Here is a 26,671-nt window from a genome sequence, read left to right as displayed (position 1 = left end):
AGGGCATATCCAACAGTTTATTTCTGACGGTGAGAATTTTTCCCTTTAAGATATATAGGCTATTTTTTACCTGCTTAAATCAAATATGTAATAAAAAATATGCCTTCATGTGCTACTTTTTGAGTAAAATGAGGTCAAAATTTCAGATATTTGCTCAAAATTCGGATTTGTGGACGTATTTTTCCTCCCGACAGATGTGCATAACTTTTTTGTTTTAAAAGATAAACAGATAAACACAAGCTGTTTTTTTTTGTTAAATTATTTATAAGTTCTCTTTTATATAAGTATCCTATAAATTTATGAAATATTTTGTTTAGAAATAACTAAAAGGACAAGCTAGGTACGATAAGCATCAAAGAACGGCCCCCGATTTCGATTCAAATTAAAAGTGATATGCCATAAATTATAGTACTATATTTTTAAAGTTTAAAACCTATATTATTGTAAACATCAATAGATTTGTCAACTTTATCTGATATTATTCATGCTTTGTTGCTGTAAACACCTCAAGATTCGCGAAAACGGCAGATAAATGGCAGTTTCCAAATCTTTTTCTGCATTTTAAACTATGAGCGTACCTACGGCCCACGATAATATTTAAACCTAACATTCCTTGAATATAAATGTTGATGCAGTTCAAATATCTTAGTGGGCCGTAGGTACGCTCATAGTTAAAAATTAAAAAAAGGTGAAAAAAATCGTCAGTTTTCATTGAATCATAGAAATATTTAAACGAACTGCGGACCAGAAATGATTTCCGGTATTCGCTGGATTCGACAAAAAGACTTTTCTTCGTGCTAAAATGGCTAGTTTTTTACGACAAATTTTACATCTACGAGAAAGGAACACAGAATATTCCTGTATTTATTATTGTATGAATTTAAACAGAGATTATAGCAGATTGTCGGGGTTTGACACAAATCAGAAGGAACTGTGACAAACTGCAGAGAAATTTTGGGAATGTAAATCACTAACTAAAACCAAAGTTATTAAATAACTGGTTCATGCTAAAACAGTTCCTTTTTGACTAAATTTCAATATTTGGAACACTGTGACACAGACGTTGATTGGCATGTCGAAGCATACATATCATATGTCTTTGTAGCGTAAAAACTGCACAGATTTGTTAAACATGTTATCCATGGAATGGTGTATTCTAAACAAAAACAAGTTTTGACTATAAATTCTATACTCAACAGATTGATAATGGCAATAAATGGTGTCAACATTAAATGTTAGTACAACTTTACCCGTCAGAAACACGTATTTTGTTTTATAAATGACGAAATCGTGGCCCTGGAATCTATTAATCTCCGTTGACGCTTTTGTGAAAAGTCCTTTCTTTCACGTCCGCATTTCTTTCATGTATGGCATGCCAAGTTAACATTTTAGGCAATCATTACGGATGGCGAAAATAAATTACAGAACTACAGAACAGTAGATAATAACATACATTGTATCATACGACATAAGACGACACCATGTGATGATTTTAATTATTTAATTGTGAAACTGTAACAGTAATAAAGATCAAACAAAACTATCCAACACTATTGCGAATTCATATTGTGTAATTTTTTTACCATGATGTTTCTAAAAAAGAAGATGTGGTATGATTGCTAATGAGACAACTCTTGACAAGTGACCAAATGACACATAAATAAATTAACAACTATATATCACCGTACGGCCTTCAACTATGAGTAAAGCCCATACCGCATAGTCAGCTATAAAAGTCCCCAAAATGACAAATGTAAAACAATTCAAACGAGGAAACTAACGGCATAGTTGATGTACAAAAAATGAACGAAAAACAAATATGTAACACAGTAACAAACGACAACCACTGAATAACAGGCTCCTGACTTGGGACAGGCACATACATACAGAATGTGGCGGTGTTGAACATGTTAGCGGGATCCCAACACTCCCCCTAACCTGGGACAGTGGTGTAACAGTACAACATAAGAACGAACTATAAAAATCAGTTTAAAAAGGCTTAACTCATCAGATGGATACAAATAGAAATACATCTAACAAAAACACAGAGTGGATTTGTTTGTATTTATTGTACTTATGATTTGTAATTGTCCCCCGCCTTCCCGCTGCTCTTTTTCAACGACAACGCGTGCAACTTCGTATTTCTTGTCTGAAAATTGTTCTCTACATTACTTTCCGTCATAAACATTCATGAAGTATTTGTCACTGGACGGTCAGAAAACAACATTCAATCAATCATATCTCCTCTTAATTTGCAGTACTATAATGACTTTAAACATACTTAAATAAATAAAAATGGTTATTTTTTTAATCAGATATTCATACGTCAAAGAAAAGAAAAAAAACGAATATTGAATATCAAAGGAAAAAAATGCATCATAGTCAAAGATATCATGCTTGTAATTTTGTATGTGTGTTTCGTGTACAAAAGGTCGATTAAAAAAGTCATTAGATCATAAAAGGCCCAAGATTCCGGAACGTTTTGCCAAATACAGATCAGGTTATCTATTCCTGAATATAAAATTCGTAGTTTGTCAAACAATTCAAAGTTTTACTCAACAGTTTATTTATTAATTTGACCATATCAATGATAATTCATGTTTACACAGAAGTGCTGACTACTGGACATCGTGTTAATGCATGGGTTGTTTGTGTCACTATTTTTAATGTGCTGACATATCACCCTAACTGGACACTATATATTCTGACTCCGACCCAACTAGTCTTTGATCTTGCCCCTTAATGTAACGTGAAATCAGCAAATACCAATTTTAAAGTCTTTGGTTTGACCCGGCCGGGGTCAGAACCCACGACATCTGACACTCGAGGTGAAGACGCCTCCACAAGACAACCGAGGCGACGTTTGTCTCACGAGTTTAGCGCTGGGTGAGAAAATGACTAACCCAGCGAAAATGTGCACCTAAATGTGCATGTTGTTTTAAAAGATGAATATTTAATATTCTCAAATTAACTACAATAGACAAATGTGATTATAAGTATTTAATATTTCAAACTTTGAAAAAATAGGAATTTTTTTTTATCTATATGTATTTAAACAGTGGACTTATTAAGGTTTATGACCCCTTCTGAAGCCATGTGAATTACGAAATTTTCAAACTGCAATAGTATTAAAACAACAAAAATAATGAATAACAGAAACGGGCCATTTTGTACATATACCAAAGGTTCATGAATATAGAAAAAAACATCATTTTTTGCTGTATATTTATCAAATTTTAAAAAATTGCATCATTGACTTTTTCATGAAATTTGGTACAAATAATCTTAATACGTAATCAGACCGAATGTCATTTTAAAAAAGAGGGGTCCATGAACTCGTTTAAAAGTTAAATCAGTTTGAATGATAAAAATCAGTCGAAAAATGCATCTTTTTCCCATATGTCACAGTTTGACGTCGCGAAAATAACATTTTACGTTAGCAACGTCATTACCTCAATAGGTAACTGTAACAAAAAAAACAGAACAGAATGAATTAACTATTTCCTTGAAAATCAGCACAAGCAATAAAACAGAATTTCAGCTTTAGAGCGAGAGCAAGAGGTCATAATTCTATATTACACAATTTTGAAGTTTTTAGCCGGACAGAATCCAGAAACATGGGGAAAAATTAATATATCTCATAAGTGAAAAAGTTCGTGTATGTTTTGTTATAATAAAACACCCATGCAACCACGCATCCCATATTGCATGATAGGACCCGACACTACTTTTATTTAGTGTTTCGGCAGTTAAGCTTGGGATGGTCATTTTAAGATGCTATATTTGAATATAATCAAATATGAAAGTTATTCATGTATATATTGATATATTTATATTTTAATTCTTCTTCAATAGATCTAGTTATTATGACAGATCTGCCATCATCAGGGGTCCAACTGTCAATTTTATGTTAAAGTCTTTAACTTTGATCTACTAAGCATATCTCCAACACTCTTGTGTTTGCTATACGCAACAATTGGTGCTGTATTGAATATTTGTACACAATCTTCGTCTAACTGTAATAAATGCCCGTGTTTCATAATACGTTTCTTTATTTTACGTATATATGGATTATATTTAGTTATTAAAACTAATGGAATATTTTGTTTTTCTTTTGATTTGTTTTGTTGTAGTAATTCAGTACTGTCAATTGATAAATCATCAGTACTACTATCATCTATTTCCACGTTATCATAACATCTATCTAATAATTTCACTTTGAAATTAGTTAGATTGTTTATTAATTTGTTATGGTCACTTGTGTTTCTAATTTGCCGTATTGCTTCACCTTTAATAAATCCTCTGAATACATGCTGTGAGTGACAGCTATATCTGTGCAGAAACAGATAAGAATTGGTTTCTTTAAAATGTAGTCAAGGTCAAGCATGCCATGTGTTGTAAATCTTTGACCTTTGATTACATCAACATCTAAGAACGACATTTTATTGTTTGAGATTTCATATGTGAACTTTAATAAGGAGTTATAATTATTTGCTAGACGAAACGAATCTATAATTTAATCTAGATATGCAGATCTGATTAACTTTCATAACTTTGCTGCTGCAAAAATATTTTGTCATTGTTCATTAATTTTAACTAAACAAATGATTAACTACGCAAACATTACTCCAAGTACAGATCTCTTGATGGATATATGTCAACAGTTTGAGAAAAGGTATCACTCCAAGGGATTCAAATTTCAACTTTTGACCAAATTTTGAGGAAATGTGTGACACCTTTACACCACTTTTAGCAAAAACATGTAGGTTTGTGCCATGGATACGTCAAAAATACATTCTAGCTTTAACCTTTCAACTTCTGGATATCAAATCTATACAAAATACTGATTACATACATATACACAAATATGACACAAACAGTAGGCTTAATTTGTAAGAAAGGAAAGAAAAAGGGCTGGTAAAATTTATGTATATTGTTATCTAACATAAGTACCAATATGAGGACAAATCTCATTTCATGATGTCATTTTCAAGAAAAGAGCAACGAAAGCTACCATAACATATCAGCTTCCTACACTACTTTGAGGACTATTTTATAAACATTTGGGGTCTTCTTTGTTGAACTCCTGCAAGTCTTTCATTTTGCCCATACAGCTGTCGTCGTGTCAACCTCTGTCTCACCTAGATTCTTTGGCGCACGTTGCTGTCTACGACTTTTTGTTCGTCTTCTACGCCCTTTTCAAGGTACTTCACAGCTATTAACCTGACATTCTGGAGAACTAACCACATTGCCTACAAATCCAACTGTTTTATTTCGACGTAGATATCTTAAATGTCTGATTTTACTCAGAGCTTCTGTAAACTACTGAATCTAACCAAATGAATAAAATATAGAATGTGTCCATGGGACACAAATAATGGCCCGCTTGCATATATATAGCATTATAAAGGGTCATTACTCAAAATCGATAAAAGTGACGCCATCCAAATTAGCACATGATCTGTGTATTATGGTAATAAGCATTGTGTATACGTGTCATAACATTTGGTTGGGGCAAAATTTAGAGAGAAGGGAAACTAACTGATTGGACGTACACGTGTACAGACGGACAAGGTTAACACTTAATGCTCCCTACGCTGCGGCGGGGCTTAACAAATTCAGACATTTTTTATACTGAAATTGTACATACCCGACAAATTCCCGACTATCCCTACGACCCCTATACGACCAGGTCGACCTGGTCTGGTCAAGATCGGGCTGAGATCGAGTATAGTTGATTTGGTCTAGCTAGTTGAGTGAAGAACGTCCAGAGATTGTGAATTGGTCAGAATTCGAATATGTTTTCAATTAGTGGTCGGGTGGGAGTCTTCATGGAGACATTAATGAGTCGTGAATGGTCGAGTTAAAGAAATTCTGAAGTTAACAAAGTTTACTTATAGTTCACAAAAAAAGAATTAATTTGATCTTTTTGTTAAAATTCATCCAAATACTACAGTCAAAGGTTGTCGTTTTCATCTTGGACAAAATACAAAATTTAGGTTTAGCTAATGAGGACAAAGATAGGTCAAATGAAATAGAAAAATGGTTAACGCAGATTTTCTGATTGCCATTTCTTCCAGCGGAGGAAGTTGAGGACGGTTTTGCTGACGATATAATGTCAGATGTTCCTGATAATAAAAAATGAAATAAATTTGCCGACTACATAAAAGAAATTTACGTAACTAGTGGGCTGAAATTACAGTGTGGACGACTGTGTCTAATGAAGTAACAAATCGTACCAACAATGGTCCAGTCTTTTTACAGCTATTACCACATGTATTATACCCATCGCTATCGCTCGGAAATAATCAAATATAAATGCCCAACCCATTGTAAAATGAAAACAAATCTATACGGCTGCCACAAATTATTTCTTAAATATAAGAATTGAAAATGTGGTATGCAAACTATGTTCTTAACAAATATGATAGACAACCACCAACATGTTATCTCATTTTCCTAAAAAAAAATCATAAAAATCCATAAAATTCAGGTTATTCTCACTATAAAAAGTCAGGTGAAAACTCAGTTGAATTACAGGTAGATTCGCGCAAGCGTATTAATACGATTTCTTCGCGCAAACGAAATGCTTGTCATTTTGAATTTCGCGCAAATGTAGTTCGCTCGTATAATACGTTTACGGTCGCGCAATCAAAATCCCAAAACAAGTTATTTTATACATATAAAGTACCAACGGGATTATATGTTTATGTACGTTACAATGTATTCGGCGTAAGATGCTTAACAAATATAAGAAAAACTGCAGTCGCACTATATATCATGACACCAAATATTGAAACGTAGCATCACACAAAATAACTCTTTTGATAATAGCAAAAAAAAAAACCTTAAAAAAACCCAAATGGTACTGTCATATAAACTATTTGCATATATATGTAAGACTCATCGGTCTCTAATCGACGGCCGTTCCTCAAATCGACGTCCAAATCCGACGACATTAAAATAACATGCCAAATCGACGGCCAATTTTATACCCTACTAATCGACGTCTTTTTTGTTGTTCTCAAATCGACGTCCACTTTTTAGCTTCTCTAATCGACGTACGCTTTATTGATTTGCTGCAATGACGTCATAACTTTATCAAATGACCGATGTTTATACAGGTTGTGATATCAATTTTAAATTTAACAGATTATATAAAACTAAGGAGATTTGGTATGATTGCCAATGGGACAATTATGCAATAGAGTACAAATGAAGTGGATGTAAGCAATTATAGACAACCGTACGGCCTTCAACAATAAGAAAAACCCATTCCGTAAAGTCGGCTATGAAAGGCAAAAACAATTCAGAAAAACAAATATGACAGGCATAAACCAACGACAACCACTGAACTACCGGTGTTATATAGACATTCTTCCCCCATGCCAGTCCTCCCCCCCGGGGGAAAACTATCATGATCCAATTTTACCCCCGGGGAAATGTTGTATCATTGCCATTCTTCCCCCAGCGAAAAATTGGCAATACGTATACATATAGTCACTTTTCCCCTCATGCAAATCTTTCCCCCACAGTATAGATTTCACTATATACAGTCAAACCTGTTTTAAGAGACCACTTATGGGATAGCAAAAAAGTGGTCTCTTAAGACAGGTGGTCTTTTAATAAAGGTTCGATATTTATGAAATGTACTATACAGAGGAATCTAAAATCGGTGGTCTTTTAACACAGTTTTTTGCTTAATACAGGTGGTCTCTTAAGCAGGTTTGACTGTATGTCTAAAAATTAAAATCAGTATTAGACATAGATTTTTATGTTGACAAATATTTTGCCCATTTACATTTAAACAAGTCTGTCTACATTCTCATCGGTCCGTCTATGTGTCAACAAGTCTGTCTTCATGTTCACCTGTCTATCTACATGTTTACAAGTCTGACTATGTCCACTAGTCCGTCTACATTTTCACCATTCTGTCTATGTGTCCACTCGACTAGTCTGTGTCTACATGTTCAAAAGTGTGACTACATATTAACCAATCCTTCTTTGTGTCTTCTATTCTGTCTACATGTCCAACAGTCTGTCTCTGTGTTCACTATAGTCTATTAACATGTTTACCATTCTGTGTATGTGTCCACCAGTCTGCCTCATGTCCAACAGTCTGTCGACATGGATATCAATCGGTCTATATGTCTACCAAGCTGTGTCGACATGGATATCAATCGGTCTATATGTCTACCAAGCTGTGTCTACATGTCCAACAGTCTGTCGACATGGCTATCAGTCGGTCTATATGTCTACCAAGCTGTGTCTACATGTCCAACAGTCTGTCGACACGGCTATCAGTCGGTCTATATGTCTAACAATCTGTGTCTACATGTCCAACAGTCTGTCGACACGGCTATCAGTCGGTCTATATGTCTACCAAGCTGTGTCTACATGTCCAACAGTCTGTCGACATGGCTATCAGTCGGTCTATATGTCTACCAAGCTGTGTCTACATGTCCAACAGTCTGTCGACATGGATATCAATCGGTCTATATGTCTACCAAGCTGTGTCTACATGTCCAACAGTCTGTCGACATGGCTATCAGTCGGTCTATATGTCTACCAAGCTGTGTCTACATGTCCAACAGTCTGTCGACACGGCTATCAGTCGGTCTATATGTCTAACAATCTGTGTCTACATGTCCAACAGTCTGTCGACACGGCTATCAGTCGGTCTATATGTCTACCAAGCTGTGTCTACATGTCCAACAGTCTGTCGACATGGCTATCAGTCGGTCTATATGTCTACCAAGCTGTGTCTACATGTCCTACAGTCCGTTAACATGGCCATCAATCGGTCTATATGTCTACCAAGCTATGTCTACATGTCCAACAGTCTGTCGACATGGCTATCAGTCGGTCTATATGTCTACCAAGCTGTGTCTACATGTCCAACAGTCTGTCGACATGACTATCAGTCGGTCTATATGTCTACCAAGCTGTGTCCACATGTCCAACAGTCTGTCGACATGGCTATCAGTCGGTCTATATGTCTACCAAGCTGTGTCTACATGTGCATCAGTCTGTTACATGTCCACCAGTCTGTGTATGTATAGAAAAGAAGATTTGGTATGACTGCTAATAAAAACTCTCCAGAAGAGATCAAATGATCGACACAGAAATTAATAGCCATAGGTCACCGTACGTCCTTCAACAATGAACAAATCCCATACCGCATAATCAGCTATAAAAGGTCCCAAAGTCACAAATGTAAAACAATTCAAACGAGAAAACTAACGGCCTAATTAATGTACAAAAACGATCGAAAAACAAATATGTAACACAGCAGTCTGTCAACATGTCTACCAGTCGGTCATTATGTCTACCAAGCTGTGTCTACATGTCCATCAGTCTGTAACATGTTCACAAGTCTGTCTACATGTTTAACCGTTTTTAATTGCATTTTGTTGTGTTGTTTCGTCTGATCGTCCAAATCATCAATTTGCTAACAGCTACATGCATTCTTTTGACCTGAAAATTCACTGGGTGTATTCTCCGTACCAATACCTTCACCACACCACCCTTTGTTTACACCGAACTCCAAACCCCAGGGAAAAGGCGTCTTTTACTTTCATTTAATGAACATGATTTTTCACAATGAAATGTATGCAAAGCTTTTCTTGGTGAGTATTTTTTTCAGGTAATGCAAGATGCACAACTTATTTGGTCTCAATTTTTTTTATCGTCTTGATATAATTTTTTCACATCGTAGGTGTCCGTAAATGACAAAGTCAATCTTCGTGCTCATTTATGTTTGTGCATCCGATATTTAACTTTGTATTGTGCAACACAGGTCTGAAAATTGCAAACATTTTTTTAGGGGCCAGCTACAGCCCGCCTCCGGGTGCGGGATTTTCTCCTTGTGTTGAAGACTCATTGGTAACCTTGTGCTGTTTTCTGCTCTTTGTTGGATGGTTCTCTCTTTGACACACTCCCCATTTCCGTTCTCAATTTTGTTGTTTTCAAGATGGAAAAAGGCATAACTTTATAAAAATACAAACAAAAAACAATATCCCAACTTCTATTTACGTAGGTTTTCTGTCTCTGCACGGGTTTCTCATCGTTGTTTTTGGTTTTTTTTTATTTAACTATTCCTTACTGGCAATTCTTGTTTGCGTTCAAATGCCAAACAGTTTTCGTTGGGGTTCATTATAAGCCAAGGAAAATTTTAATATGTATCGCCAAAACAATTCACGTTGCAATTTTAGTTTTTTCTGACAACAGGCTAGTATAACTAGTAAACCTGTATTTCAATGATGCAATTAAAGCATCAAAATTAAAAAGCCTACTTATATCCGGTTGACAAACTGTCGTTTCACAACCATAATAATTATACATGTTTTCGCAGTAAATGTCTGTCTCTGCATGATTGGTGTCCTTTTTTATATGAAATGTAGCATTGTTTCATAGATATATATCTCGTTAGTAGTTATTTCGTTATTAAAGAACAACCCGTCTGGAAGAATATAGTCATATTAGTTGAAATTGGCTTTGACATAGCTTTCGGTAAATGAGTGTGCTCCTATTTCGGTGCTTTTTTTGTAAGTTAATTGTTTATTAAAAAAGCACTTATACTCCCATAATATGGACATATGGCTTACAAACATTACACATGATATACATATAATACAGTAACGCAATGAAAATGAACAATATTGTAACCCGTACCTCTACAGTTTTAGTGAAGCAAATTGTAATTGATATTTTACAGTTTTTTCCTATTGTGTGCTGTCCTACGTTGGAGCTTTTTTGTGATTTTTTTTTGGGGGATGGGGTGTCGAGCCCACGAATATGTTTAATCCCGCCACATGCTGTATTCGCCATTCCCATGTTAGGTGCTTGTAGTACAGTGGTTGTTGTTGGTTCGTTTTGTTTTCGTAAACTATTTTGTTTTAATAATTAGGCCATTAGTTATCTCGTTTGAATTGTTTCACATTTTTATTGCCGGGGCATTTTATAGCCGACTATATGGTATGGGCTTTTCTCATTGTTGAAAGCCGTACGGTGGCCTCTAGTTACTTATTGCCACGTCAGTTTAATACGTTGGATATTTGTCTCATTTATGCTGGATAGAGTCGACCCTGTGCACGTTTAGGGCATGCGGGATCTTTTTGTAGATCTTGTACAGCTACAACTGATGGGGTAGATATCTGCATTCGATTGATGTAGTTTCTGGTAGTTCCTGTACCTCCACGTCTCCCATGCTGGTTGGAGCGGGTATACCGATAACCACTGGGTTTGATGATGTTTCATCCGTATCGGACTTCTTCTGAAAGAAAGCTTTCAGGCGGCGAGTATTTTTTTCTATCCAGCTTTCGATGTGTTCTTTTTCTTTGTCATCTCTCTTTTAGTTGTTATCTTTCCTAATGGCGGCCATCTAACTGGTAGAGTGTACTGTCCATTCCTCCTGGTTAAAGACCAGTCGGCAGTTGTACTTCCTTGTACAGCTAGTACATATACCGATGTAACATAATTGGGTAGAGATAAAGTAGGTTCTTTGCATGATTCATATGAAGTCATTTTACCATACTAGTATTACGAGACATCATAAACATGTCTGTCCAGGGGAATGTCTTCTTACTGACCTGAAGTGGTTTAACTAATTGTATTCGTCTAGTCATATGATACTAAGGGTTCACGAATGAAAATGGATGTGATCACCACATAAGAATGTGCTTCATGTATATATATATATATATATATATATAAGTATTCTGATATCAAATGTATATTAATACGCCAAAGGTTCGGTACCGCTAAACTAATCAAAAGAAGTTACTATTATTTTTTTTGATTTCTAACTGACATCGCCGATGTTAATAATTTACAAGGGGGAAAAATTAGCTTCTCGTGCTATTAGGGGGGAAAATTGGCCTGATCCTGGTTTGTCCCCCCTTTCCCATCACGCCGAGGGGGAAAAGTAGGATCATGCCAATTTTTCCGGGGGGAACTAGATCGATCCAGTTCTACCGCCCGGAAAAAAGTATGGGGGAAGAATAGCAATAGGACACCGGCACATAAAGAATTTGGCGAAATTCAACATGTGTGTGAGGGGGTACGCCCGACAGTCCGACGCCCCTTTAGTCCGACTGTTCAATAGTCCGACAGTTCGATAATCCGACAGGGTGACACAAAATTATACAAGTCAAGGGCTTAAATATTCTTATTTTTGTCCCGCTATCACACTTAGAGTGTTTATTCAGGCCTTTCAACCCTTCTTAACTTGTATAAGCAATTGCTCTTCTCAGTTTACCCCGAGTATGATTTAACGTAACATATTGTAACAATACGCACGTGTCAATGTGCAAAACCAAACATAAAGTGTACATTTTTTTTTGAACTTCTGCCATTAAATGTTTAAAACTGTTTGAACCTTCAAAGAAAAGGACTTGGGCCAATTTTCCCGCTATTTGTTCATATACGTACTGGTGTAGTTCGATAATTGAGATAGACAATCTCAAATCAATCAAACATGTAATGAGGTTTTTTTTCTTTTTTTTAATTATTAAACAGTGCTTTTTAAATAAAAGATAAAACCAAAATGCTGATACTTGGATTAATCATAAATCACATACTTTTTTCAGGAACTTTAAGATTTAAACAATAATACTTCTTCATGGTTGTAAAAATTCTTCATGTTGAGGAATCTGTCATTTAAGCGACTTTTGAAATTGTCATTTAAATTAATTTATATTCTGAATACCAGGGAAAATGGTCTTTATGTATTTTCACAAAAAAACAAAAAAGTTGTAAGATTCCTTCAGTATTATGAAATACTAGTATAATATGAGACATTCAGATTTGAAACCTCATAGCTGACAAAATTGATGACGTCAGTATAGCGATTAGACGGTATAAAAGGACGGACAGAACCAAATTAAAATGCATGAACTTCAAACTTTTTATGTGAAAAAAACTGTGATGTGTGTTCCCCGGTTGATGATGCAAGCACAGGAAGTATCAAAATATGGCTCTGTACTATATTTGTAGAAATGTCAGTTTATTTTTTTGTAAATTGACATCTTTGGTATGTTGAAAGTTCACATGTACAATACAATATCTATGTAACGAAAGATGAAACTATAAAATTTTCTTATCATTTTCTGTAATAGTCCCCGAATTTTTCACTATTGGAATAACCAAACCCTTCCGGGCTTGGCTGAAGTGTGCTTCACACGAATACAAGAAAAATCGACTGAAAGCGGTGTACAAATTGTACCAATGTTTGTTCAAACACATACCCCAAAATCAACAATATGCTGTCAATTTTGAAATCAAGTATCTTCCATGTACATTTTGGTGGAATTTATAGTTTATAATTATTTTATTTGCTCAAAGAGTCAAAACGGTTAAGACGCACGTTTTTCGAACTTAGGAAGTCTTCTCCTGGAAACAATACTATAATTTAGTTTACATGTAAAATATATATGCACTAATGTTGTCCAAAAGATAATTTCGAGGAGAGAGATTTAAAGCATAACTAGAAAAAGAAGCACACAGGATGAAGAAAAAGCTACAAAAATAGACGAAAAAACGTGAGTGAAGTATATGGATACCGTCCCGTCACGGAGTATGATGATGTATACAGCATAGTATAGTAATGTTCAAAGTTAGACAATAAGGTATCTTTTAGACCCTCTGATAAATATAATTATAGACATTTTTGTAGTGTTCTTCGTAACTAAGGCCCGGCGGTACTTCCTTGAGTCACCTAAGCAAGATTATCAGTTACTATTTCAAGATTTTGTATATTCATTTTAAACTTTAACTTTCACAATAAATCTGGCGAAGTGTTTCGATATATATTTGTATATATTTTCAACATGTTCGTTCCATTTTGCATCAGAAGAAAGAGTTACTTCCTAAGTGTTTAGGAATATCGTTGAGAATAGTGTACACAATTTCATCATGAATCAAAATGGTCATAATCGCCTTAAGTTTCAAAATGCTTACAACTTCCAACTTTCTTTCATTGTCTGATTTTTTATTCAAAGTTTTTTTGAAGATGTCAATATTGTAAACAACTAGTGTTTGAATTACACCAAAAATAATGGCACAGTCAGGAACCTAATGTTCAGTGGTTGTCGCTTGTTGATGAGGTTCATAAGTGTTTCTAGTTTCTTTTTTATATGGATTAAACCGTTGGTTTTCCTGTTTGAATGAGTTTACGCTAGTCCTTATTGGGACCCTTTATAGCTTGATGTTTGGTGTGAGCCAAGGCTACGTGTTGAAGGCCGTACTTTGACATATAATGGTTTAAATTTACAAATTGTGACTTGTATGGAGAGTTATCTCATTGGCACTCATACCACTTCTTAAGATTACCAGTTGCCTTAGTTACAGGGTCATGAGACGAAAATAAAGGGAAAAACAGGTATAATAGACAAACGGAAAAGCAGGGACATACATTTAATAGAGTAGTCCGATTTCGGTAATCTGCATCTTTTCTGCCTGCTTGGCCCTGATGCATGTATACATTTTCTGTTGATAATCAATTTGACATTATAATTATAAAAAAAGAAGATGTGGTATGATTGCCACTGAGACAACTCTCCAAAAGAGACCAAAATGACACAGAAATTAACAACTAACTATAGGTCACCGTAAGCATGTCTTACTATGGCATAACATTTTTATGGCAGTGACAATATACAGCTACATCCAGTTTGATGAATCGATGTTACCACTGTGCTACCATCTTGTTGTTCTATTTCACATTTCTTTCCTGCTTTAAAACAGTCAAGAGAGAACTGAGGAATGTTGAAAATCAGTTTACCAATTATCATGGTCAATTTGTATCGATTTAAAACTGTCTGAACATCGGAAGATAATGTTTATTCTTTACAGGTGAATCTGGTCACCACAAATCCTTCGAAAATGCTGACAAATACAAACTTTGAATATCGAACACGAATTCTTTGGCAATTACAAAAATATATGTCTCCTTTACGTTACATACTAATAAAAATACCAAATTTGTATATATTTTTATAAAACGTATTGTTCATTTGTAATGCCATATTTTTCGATACAATTTGACATAAATGCAATCTAGCTGGGTATTTGCATAATATTGAAGTGGCAAAACTATTATGCAAACTTGTTGTCTGCCCATAAAGTGAGAACTGTAAATAATACCTTGTCCATCGGATTTCTTATGAGTAAAAAATCCAGGCTTTAGAAAAATTTAAAAAGTGCCTAGAATATCAACCAATGTTAGAGTTAGATTTGATTATTTACTTCCTCCCCGGCAGGGGCTGTATATATATTGACTGTGAAATAAAGACTGGCTAAACTTTTTGGGACATATTAGCAAATCGGTTAACTAATTTTGCGGAAAAAAAATGGACAGTATACATCCCATTTTAGCGAAATAAGAAAACACGTATGTCACTTTACGGAAATTGCTACGTGTTCCTTCTATTATTTGTATTTAGATTGTAAGGATACAAAGTGGATGTGTTCATAAAACTTGTTTTTCTTTTTTGTTTCAATTACTTTTATTTATATTTAGTAATTAATACATGACTTCGAACAGTTTAATATTTCATCGTTTCTTGAAAATTCTTATATACATGTAGTCGAATAGACTACGTGCGTACTATAATAAAACTTATAACGAACACACATTTCGCTAATCTGTGCTATAAAACAGACATGTAAACATAGAAATTCTGATGATTGAATTCAGCATAAAATGAATAGTACATCAATCTCATTCTTGTATTTTTCATCATACAATAGACAATTTATAACTAGTGCTTGCTGTATGGTGTGATTTTTACTAATTTTGTAAAGTCTCATAGCGACTTTAAGACGTTCAAAGGCATTGTTTTTCGTACCCGTACCTTTATCTTGGTTGTTTGCCTGAAATGTTAAGGGATTCGGTATCATTGTCTACACTATTCTTTCTCTCGGTAGCACAATACAAAGATTATTTTACCCCTAATCAGACAACTTTAAACGGATGTAATCTCTTTCATCAAGCTTTAAATTTTATAGGGTACCGAAAGAAAGAAGAAAGATTAAAGTGCCATATCAGTCTAAATGTCGAACTATTTTTTTATGGTTTTACTTCTTTCAAATAAATTTAGGAATCGATTGCAAAAAACCCGATTTCAAAATTCTGTGTATTTAAAATGATGAGAATTTCATTATGACATAATTATTACATAATTAGTTGCTATATTGTGATGTCCACACTTGAATGAAATAAGCTTCTTTGTTTTTCATTCCATCCCAAAATATTTTAAAGATTCTTGTACAACACAGTTTTAACTCCGAAACCATGTCTCAGATTTTCCGTCCTTCTCTTATAAACCTTCAATGAAGATGTCAACCTCAGTTTATAAGAGATCACTAAATTTAATTGGGTAAAACATTTGTTCTATTGATGCTTTTTGGATCTGAGACTATATGTTGAAGATAACTGTTCAAGGAACAACATGTGCATATAGGGGCACACTTCTAGTACTGTAGCTAATTTCATTTAAAACTACATTTTAATGTCAAAAATGAATGTGTCAAAATTGCATAAATAAGAATTTTCCTACTTGTACCCCATTTACTTCAATATAATTCACACATGTACCATTTGGATACTTCAGCATAAATCAGTTAGGTTTTGACCAGTAAGAAAGCATTTCATTTCAGCAATTCTAAATATACAAAGAAAATGCACACACCTATAATACGCATCAATATACATCTGGCGGGAGAGGTTATATCAGCACTGACCTTGCTGTAAGTCACGGTTGCTACTGATATGGTCAAAACTCCGCTTATTATGATAAACAGTTACAATAAATAATATCAGAAGCTTAATTACACATTGCATTTTCAATATTGATTTTATTCCTCTTAGTACATAAAATAATATATTTTATTTTTTTGCATTCAGTTTTGTTACAAAAAGTAAGTTATGCATGTGTACACAAAATGATCAGTCGGTCAGTTTAGATGATCTTTATGGGGGATTTCTAGAAATATATATTGTATACAATGACAATATGGTGTTTTACTCCAAGTATATATTTTTTTATTTTTGCAGTTTGAAAATAAAATATTTTATTCTTTTAATAAGAATTCATATTTATTACATTATCCTCAAGAAATTCTAGTATAGACATCAGCAACATTAATTGTTAAAAGAAGTAACAAAAACAGATGAAAATTAAATTTTGATAAAATTTAGTTGCTTTTGTATTGTGCTACCTTAAATATAATTCTAAGATAAGCATGATATAATTTCATGTAAATATTCCGAATATTTCATTAACTCTCTGAACTCGACTATCAATTACTTAAATCATAATGCTCTTTAATTTTCACCCATCCTAAACAAAATGTGGTTCTGATGGGCGTTATCCTAATTTGTGAATAGCCTTCAAAGTTGAAGAGGGATTGACAGTAAATATATAATAGAATCATTTGTGATTGACAGTAATCCCACCTTATAACCATATGGCACAATACAGCTTATGCTACATTTACTTTTGACCCTTTCGGGACTGTTAAAACTTAAATGTAAATAATGTACATGTTTCAACAATTATAGCGTAATCTGTATTTTCTTTTGACCCTTATGGTACGTCAACTGGACGCTTAAACTGCATATGCTATTTATTACAGCATAGGCTGCATTTAATATAGCATATGCTGTATTAATTATAGCATATGCTGTATAAATTACAGCATATGCTATATATTATAGCCTAAGCGACATTAATTACAGCATAGGGTACATAAATTATAGCTTAAGCTGTAGTTTATATAGCATATGCTGTATTAACTGTAGCATATGCGAAATAATTTACTTTTGACCCTTTCCGTACGCCATAGTGATTGTTGATCGCAAGCTGATTAACTTTCGAGTTTGTTGTCGAAGTTTACCGGATCGTGAAATTAAAAAAAATATCAACACAGAGCACGTGCAACACGTGGTAAATAAGTGAATCAATAGAGCCAAGATGTTTTGTTTTATATTTTTCATGCGTTCCCATTTGTTAATTTACCTTTTCTTAACAATTGTTAAATAATTTGTAGTATTAAATTTGTTCTTTAAGAATCAGTTATTGCTTCGCATCACGGTACGGAGCTATTAGTTTCAGTCGATATACACGCCATCTTGAAATAATTACTTATCACATATATCAGAATCAGAATCAGAATCAGAATAATTTATTATAGTGTCACATACCAATATAAAACACAATGAATACATAATTACATAATATGCAATTAAAAATTAAATATTACAATTAGAATATTGGTACCCAGCCAAATAACTGACTTATGAGACACTTTAAAAATATAACACATATTATAAAACAATTAAAACTAATGTACTAAAATATTATTACACACAATACCTCCTTCGATAAATCATGTGATATAAAGTTTTTGCTAAAAATGGTTGAATTGCATCATTTGACATTAAGAAAATAAATTTGTCCTGTAAATCAAGATCGTTAAAAGTCTCACAAATATCACCAGATTTCTTCATTAAATCATATCTTAAATCTGCATAAAAATCACACCCTAACAAAAAATGTTTTTCATCCTCAACACAATTATCTGTACAATATATACAAGTACGCTCATTTAAAGGAATTTTTGGCTTGGTGTATCTACCCGTTTCAACTGCCAGTGGTAAACAGCCACTTCTAAAATTTGACAAAACACGTCTATGCTTCCTATTACGAACTAATTTTACATAAGAACTAAATTCTAAAACATTTTTATACTCCCTATACATACGTAATTTATTACCATAACATTCATTTCTGTCATTAAACAATTTTTCAACCCATTCATTTTTATCTTTTTCACAGAGTTTGGATTTGATTTCTTGCAGTTTATGTTTGATGGAAAAAGTATCATTAATAACATTTTCAATACCTAAAATTTGTGCTTTCTTTATACAGTTTTTATCCCATGACCTAGAACAATCCTTACTCCACGCATGAACCTTATATGTAAGTCTTGTATCGTAAGTTTTGCTCACTCTAAGAAAAAGACGAAAAGTTACCAAAATTTCTGCTGATTTCGTACTTTTAAGTCCCATATCACCCTGAATGGCTATATTTGACGCATTTGAAGCACTTCCTAAGAATAACCGACATGCTTTGTTCTGTATAACTTGTACATCTCTCCAATTTGTATGCCCCCATATTCCAGAACCATAGTATAGAACAGGCTCAACTACAGACCTATAAAGTTTCGTAAACACATCATAAGTCATTCCACCACATGAAATAAATTTAGCATATAAGGCTGAAAGTGCTCTGCTTGCTGATTTAGTAATTTCTCGTACTGTATGTTTATAATCCAAAAATTCATTCAAATGCAGTCCCAAATATAGATCTAGCAATGTTTTTATTACGAAAATGAATAACCTTTGTTATTTCTTTATTTAGTGTCATTCTCCATTTCCTACACCAGGTTTTTAAACAGTCCAACATCTTTTGTAAATTCTGTTCACTTGGAGCTATCAACGCAACATCGTCAGCGTAAAGAAGAATAGATACATTTAAATCACCAATATCTACACCAGCATTAAGCGAGCGAATATCATCCGCAAGATCGTTAACATATATGGAATACAAAGTAGGAGACATTTTACAGCCTTGTTTCACACCGTATTGAACCAGGAAAATATCTGTCAAGTTGTTTCCTAATTTTACTGCACTTTGTGTCGCATCGTAAAGAGACTGAATTGCTTTTAGAAACGTTCCGTTAATACCAATTTTCATCAGCTTATACCACAACATGTCCCGATTAACATTATCAAAAGCCTTCTTCGCATCAACAAAGCACACGAAAGAATCTTTCCTTCGTAACTTTCTATTTTTAATAATTGTTGTTAATACATATAAGTGATCCAAACAGCTTCGGTTACGTCTAAATCCATTTTGCTCTTCTGCTAACATGTCATTTTGTTCTAACCAATTTGTCAATCTTTTATTCAAAATATCCGCATATATTTTGCACGGCACTGATATTAATGAAATTGGACGGTAATCAAGTGGATTAAGGGGATCCATTTTCGGTTTCGGAATCGGAGAGATCATACTCGTTAACCATTCACTAGGAACGTGCCCTTCTATGAAACAAAACTGAATAATTTTATATAACAAGTCTATACACGTGTCATTTCGCAAAATCTCACTCGGTATCTCATTAATTCCTGCGGATTTACCTTGCTTAGCTCGAAAAACGGCCTCGCGTACCTCATCCCTTTCAATAGCTCTATTAAGTTCAGTTGTATCAATATTATTGTCATGGACTAAATTATTCCTATTTTGAAGTTTACTTTTAATGTCCTTAAGAAATTCGTCATCATACGAACCATTCATATCAGCACTGTTGTACAACTTTTTATAGTCTATTTTCCATTTTTCTAATACAGAGTCCATGTCACTTATAATTTCTCCTGTTTCTGATCGAATTTGAAAAGTCTGTCTCGATTTGCGATCATTGGCAAGTCCTAATTTGCCTATAGACTTCCAAAATTCAGATGAATTTTGTTCGCTAAGTTTTTGAAGTTTATTTTGTTGTTCTAGCTGATAATTTCGCTTCGCTTTCCGATTTAATTTGTCGAAATCTTTTCGTGATTGCATAAATCGAGTACGGAGCTTAGATTTTCCAATTGATTTGCATCGCTTCCATTGCCTCTCAGCATCACACGTTTTGTTCCATGAGTCCTGTAATTCATCAGACCAATACGGTTTCCGCTTACACTTATTCGTTCGCATATTAGAAACGAGCGGTTTCAATTCTTTACATGTTAGCTCCAATTCTTTAATAAGTAAATATTTCAGTTCGATAAAAGCCTTATTCACGTCTTTACTACGGTTTAAAGCAACTTCAATTCGATATATAGTATCTCGTAATACATTCTGCATATTTTCACTAGAAAAAGGTTCGTTACTCAATCCATCTAGCTTGAACTTTCTTGGACCTTTAACCCGATTTACTCCTATACCGCTCTAGTTTTGCTCTACTTCCGACATATACGTTCTAACTCGTATGCCCCATTCTAACAGTGAATGGTCCGGAATCGACTCGTATCCGACAAGCGATAACTCAGTTACTAAGTCTGACATTGTATTCACTTTAAAATTAATTACATCGTTTAACTGTTCATGTGGAGTAAGGACATAGTCTACAACAGATTTCCCTGTACCTTTAATATGAGTAAAATCTTGCGAGCCAATTCGCCCATTTACCATACACATATTACAATCTACTAAAAACTCAATGAGTAAATCACCATTTCTATTTGATATACTATCACAATTTCTCTTCTTTGTACATTATCAACACCTTCAATAAAATCTTGGGCATCTCCACATCTAGAATTAAAATCCCCACAAATATACAATTTACCAATATTTTGATACATATACACCTGTTCTAGCAGTTTAGTATAAAAAACTAGTGAGTCATTATATAGAATTTTCTGGTGGTAAGTAACACACACATAAACATATTATATCATTTTCATTACTCAATTTTATCCATAGAATATCTTGTACTTCACTGTTTAAAATTTCAACATTATAATATTTCAATAGATCATTTTTAACTAAAGCCGCAACCCCACCAGAACCTCTCTTGGAATTAACATGAACTTTGTCCCTGTTTCTCTGAAAACAAGTATAACCTTCTACATTTATTTTATCACTTTCTCTCAAAAAAGTTTCACATAAACATAGAATATCAAAATTTAAAGCGTTTACAACATGACATCTAAAGTTTGAATTATCATTTTGACGTGCTGACCACCCTCTAATGTTCCAAACACCAAGCGTTAATTCCTAATATCCGCGTCCACCTCTACCACCTCGACCACGGAAATGTCGTCCTTGTACTGGTGTCCACTCCTCTCTTTCTGGTCGTCTTTGTCCGTTTACATTGTCATATTCTCTACCTCTCATGTTATTGCCTCTCTTCTGAATTTTGCCGTTTACAACCACAAAGTCTTTTTCACGGCCAATACCGTTCAGCACTGTCATCATATTTGACAATTGTACCCGTGCTTCCGATGTCAGTTCATTTTCAATGTAAACTTTTTGATAATCGCGTTAATATTTCAACTTTCTCTTACTTTTCATCAACTTCTCTTTCTGTGTTTCATTTTCTACGGAAGCTATCACAAGCCCTGGGCGACTTCCTTTGCTTTCAATTCTTGTAGCTTCAACAACTCGAACATCATGTAAACGAAGACCATCTCTAATGATAGCGGATACCCGATTTTTTGTCAGCTCAGAGTCTGTCTTCTCCGCATCGGTTTCTGAGAGCATTTTAACTACAAATTTTGTATCTCGCTGTATCGGCCGAGTAATTGCACCTGCCTGTGTACTGATTAAATCTGTGCGCACTCTGTCCGCGACCTCGGTATGTATGTTTTTAATATCGCTCCTCAGTTTATTTACGATGCCGTCAATCCTTTTGTTTACTGTGGTCATTTGAGCTTTAAAATCGTCTTTCACTTTATTCACCTCTTTATTTATTTTATTGTCAATCATTTTGCTCATATTTTCAACAATATTTTTTGCAAAAGTATTTTCTAAATTGTCAATACGTTCAAATACTTTGTCATTCATATCTTTCATCTCAACAGCAAGATCATACATGAGTGTTTTCAATTCACCCAATTCGTTACCAATGTCATCTTTTTTCAGACGTTTATTTGTTTCTTGTTCGGTTTCTGATACATTTTCATTAGACCGAGCTCTTTTTAACTTATTGTCAGTGTTAGATGCATCGTTTCTTCTGTCTGCATTCTTGTTTTGGTGAATGTAGTGTCATTGTGTTTATTTGTGTTTGTTTATTTTCTTCACCGGACTGGTCCGCCATACTTTTTACTCAACGGCGAAATATCAACTGGATAATTTCAATTCACTTTCTTATTTATCTCATTTATCTTCACAGTGATAGTTTAATGATGGTTAATAAACAAATATGAATGTACCTGACTTGAAAAATTTCCTCCACAAATGAATAAATATACCGTAAATAGCACTTTTCAATCACTGCTCAACAACTTGTAAACACTGCTGGGTGCGCTCGTTTTATACTTTCGATTCTGATTGGTTGCTTTATGATTCGGCTGAGATACAGCAACAGCTATTGGCTTAAATAAGATAAAGAATTACAGACTTTTCTCGTCTCAGGATAAGACATCAAATGCCGGAAAATTTAAGTATGTGTATTTCAGTTCCGTTCAACTGTCATTAATTTATGTTCGTTTTATTATGCATATATTGCACACTCAAATTCAAAATTGAAATATCAATTATTAATACGTTTATTTGCTTTGTTAATCTGCAATACGCACGATTTGGTTTGCTAAACAATGTTCCTATACAATGTTTACAAAAATGCATTATCTGTATTTTATAACTTCTGCCAATCTAGGAACAACTCCAGACAGGAACACCTCCAGAGTCGTGTCTATTTGTAAATGTTTTAATTTCCAACCAGTAAAGTGAATATATATTTTGGTTGTACAAGTCTTTGTTTCCTCCTTGGTTTTGATTGTTATTGTCTTCATCACTCGAAATCATGCTACTCTTAATCAACATACCTAAACATTCATATATATCTAAATGAATTATAAACAGAACTAGCAATCAAAATCGCAAGTCAATGACCAGCTGAAAGAACTAGAAATCCACACTCCACAAAGACACATTGACAACTAAACACCGATTAGCCAGTTTAAAATTTCAGAAAATTTCATCTTAACATGAAAACAAAAATTGATATTCCAAGTCTAAGACATCCATTTTATATCAGTCAATATCTAAAAATACCACATTTCCAATACTAACCACATGCACACATATTACCTTCAATTAAGATAGAGCGAAGCAGTCCACAGCTTTTTAGAAAGCTCAAACTTGTTACCATTTACCTTCCAGTGCACGTTTGTTTACATTCTTTCATCACGGGTTTCCCCTCGCACTTGCGCTGTGCGGTGGCCGAAGTTCTAACGAGAGGTCTTGTAGTTGAGGTCACTGCATACGGGAAAATAACGGTGAATTAGTGTGCGGGTAGACAATAATTCAATAGCAGTACATTTCTGAAGATTTGATAATATAAAAAAAAAATCGATTACAAGAAAGTCCGCGAATTCTTGTTTTAAAGTAAATCGTAGCCATTCAAGTATATAAAACATATTCAACTTTTGTTTAAAGTTTCATATAACTTTAACCAATGTACTCAATTTCAATAAAAAGAAAACAATCAAACATTTTTAATCATGATAAAGACACTGATAAAAGAATACCGTAAAAAATCTTTCTTTATTTATCTTTTTGGATTCCGCTACCTGCCTCTGCATTGAAAATTAATATTTTTTTGAGAGTTGCCAACTAGATAAAGACAAGAAAGATAAAAATAACTTCATACGAAAAATAAGTAGATGAATAAAAGTCAAGAATTAGGACATGTAACCGATACACAGTTATCTGTAATATTTTCACACTCGAGGTTGTAGATGTTACAGCACAATACAGGTAATTCATTTCAACATGTGTATAAAACAGTAAAAACTTTAAGTCGTTTTCTTATAGGTGTATATGTATTTCATTTTATTACATTATTTTGGACTGACAGGAAACATGCTTTCATGCGGAATGTACAACAGCAATTACCTTTTCGCGTTTGAAATTGTGTGAATAACTCAGGTATGTGTAAAACAATATAGTTTACATAGTACTGTTGCTAATGGTTAAGGTTTGACTATTACAAGTATATCTACTTTAGTTTGATAATAAAACTTCATTAGATAAATTTTCTGGCCGACGGGTGATGGTTCTCTTCGGCTTACTCTATCAATGAAACTTGACCGCCACGAAATAGTAAAGAGTGCTGAAACTCGCGTTAAACACCAATAAAAAAACAATTAATCATTAGATAATAAAAATACTTTTTTAGACTAACTTACCTGCTTCGAACGCAACAATTCATAAAATGCTATTAACATTTATTTCATATTTTTGAAACCTGTATTGCCTCGGAAATTGCAACGTAGACGAGTTTGTTTATTTCTCCGAAGAATAAATGATATGTTGCATTACAGAGCTGGCATGATTTGCAGTTATCATTCTCTCGGCTTATTGAGCATCTACTGGCGAATCCGAATAAGGCTATATATTTATATCCCGTCTCTCTGTCTGTCCTTTCATCAGTTTATTCGTCAACATCTTCAGTACGAGTAACCTGTTTTAGCCTTAACATAGATCAAGTAAATATTATAAGAAATTCAACAAGGGAGAAGTATGTAAAGCCAACATTTTTACCCTTGAATTCGAACATTAACATCCTGCAGATCGTCTCAAGAAATTAGTTTATCAGACATTAGTATAAATATTATATTTTCCGATTGTATCTTACGTATTTGTTTTTTTTCAAGCCATTCAATAAAAGGCAAATCTGGAAAATATGCCAAAATTGCCTCATTTTAAAATATTGTCATTTATATTTGGATATGAACCAAGACATTACCAAAAAGATATTTCGCCACAAAATGTCATATGAAAAAATTTTAATTTGAAAAAAAATGTATGATGCATTGGGTCATGTCTAATTATGCAAAGGAGTATGTGTTTATTACAATTTTAGTGTTGACAAGCTAGAGAAAAGGTGGATGAACAGCATGGACACTCGGCCACCGACGTCCCAATGACAATGGTAACGAGTTGTGTAAAAACAAAATATTCTGTCTTCATGATGTAGCCTGAATATTCCTTGTGGTCTTCATTTTTATCTATAGTTCTGTCATGTGACAGTATAGATTCAGTTGGTGTATGTTTGAGTTGAATGACTGGTAAATGTACTTTTTTGTTACTTAATTGTTACTATTGAGATGTTTCCATATCTTGTTCATCTGCTGTATAAGTTGGTTTTCCAAAGAAAAATCACAACACCTTTATGTCGTTGTGTTTGTTATAATTTCTTTTGCATCATGGAAGAAAAAAAATTATTCAAATATTGTATTTATGTTATTTGTTTAAATATATTTTAGTTTCAAACCTAAGCATGGATAAAGAATCTCTTTATGATACTACAGTTAAACAACTAATTAGCCAGAATTTAAATACGGAGGAAAAAACCAATTTGTACAACGACTGGAGCTCTACATATGAATTGGTAAGACTATATTATCAATGGTCAAAGCTTAATTGAGCTATGTAATGGCTACATTGAACCGTATAACGTTAAATGGGCGCAACAATACATGACATAAAGATGAACATTGTTGACTATCCGTGAGTTGTTGATATACCATTACATAATTTTTTTCACCTGGATAGCATTATGAGTTAAGTTTCATGCAAGATTATTATTGTCCTCAAAATAATATCATTACGAACCGAAGATTTGTTTTCGTTTCGATCATAATTGTTGTAAATTTCCTGCAGAATCGCTATGGTTAAAAAAACATATATTCCACCCCAAAAGTCACTATGTATTCAAAGGCGGTTTAATATCAAAATAGATATCGTACTTCCATTACACAACAGTTTTTCCATAAATGATTCATTTAAAGCATTAGCTCAGAAATATGTTTTCCAGAAAGAGGAAAAATAACATGGGCCTCGAAAATTATAAGCCAAGAGAAAACCAATAATGCAGCGACACAAATGAAAAA

The 26,671-nt window shown here is 33.8% G+C and overlaps 1 protein-coding gene across 2 annotated transcripts in view; it reads left to right on the top strand.

Moving 5' to 3' along the window:
• The window catches only part of LOC127719496 (methyltransferase-like protein 27), a 34,663-nt gene that overhangs the window by 2,947 nt on the left and 5,045 nt on the right, over nucleotides 1–26,671 (top strand). The window contains exons 1-2 of one of the 2 annotated variants that reach the window (XM_052225643.1): nucleotides 24,536–24,704; nucleotides 26,045–26,169. In XM_052225643.1, coding sequence (XP_052081603.1) covers nucleotides 26,059–26,169 — 111 coding nt within the window. In that variant the 5' untranslated portion in view covers nucleotides 24,536–24,704; nucleotides 26,045–26,058. Of the gene's footprint in view, nucleotides 1–24,535; nucleotides 24,705–26,044; nucleotides 26,170–26,671 lie in introns of those variants that run through there. The other variant, XM_052225642.1, reaches the window with a different exon arrangement.

The sequence above is a fragment of the Mytilus californianus genome, unplaced genomic scaffold (genome assembly GCF_021869535.1).
Source record: "Mytilus californianus isolate M0D057914Y unplaced genomic scaffold, xbMytCali1.0.p SCAF_11, whole genome shotgun sequence".
NCBI classification, from domain to species: Eukaryota; Metazoa; Mollusca; class Bivalvia; order Mytilida; family Mytilidae; genus Mytilus; species Mytilus californianus.
Note: the sequence above shows the minus strand (reverse complement) of the source record. Positions and strands in the feature narration are given on the sequence as shown.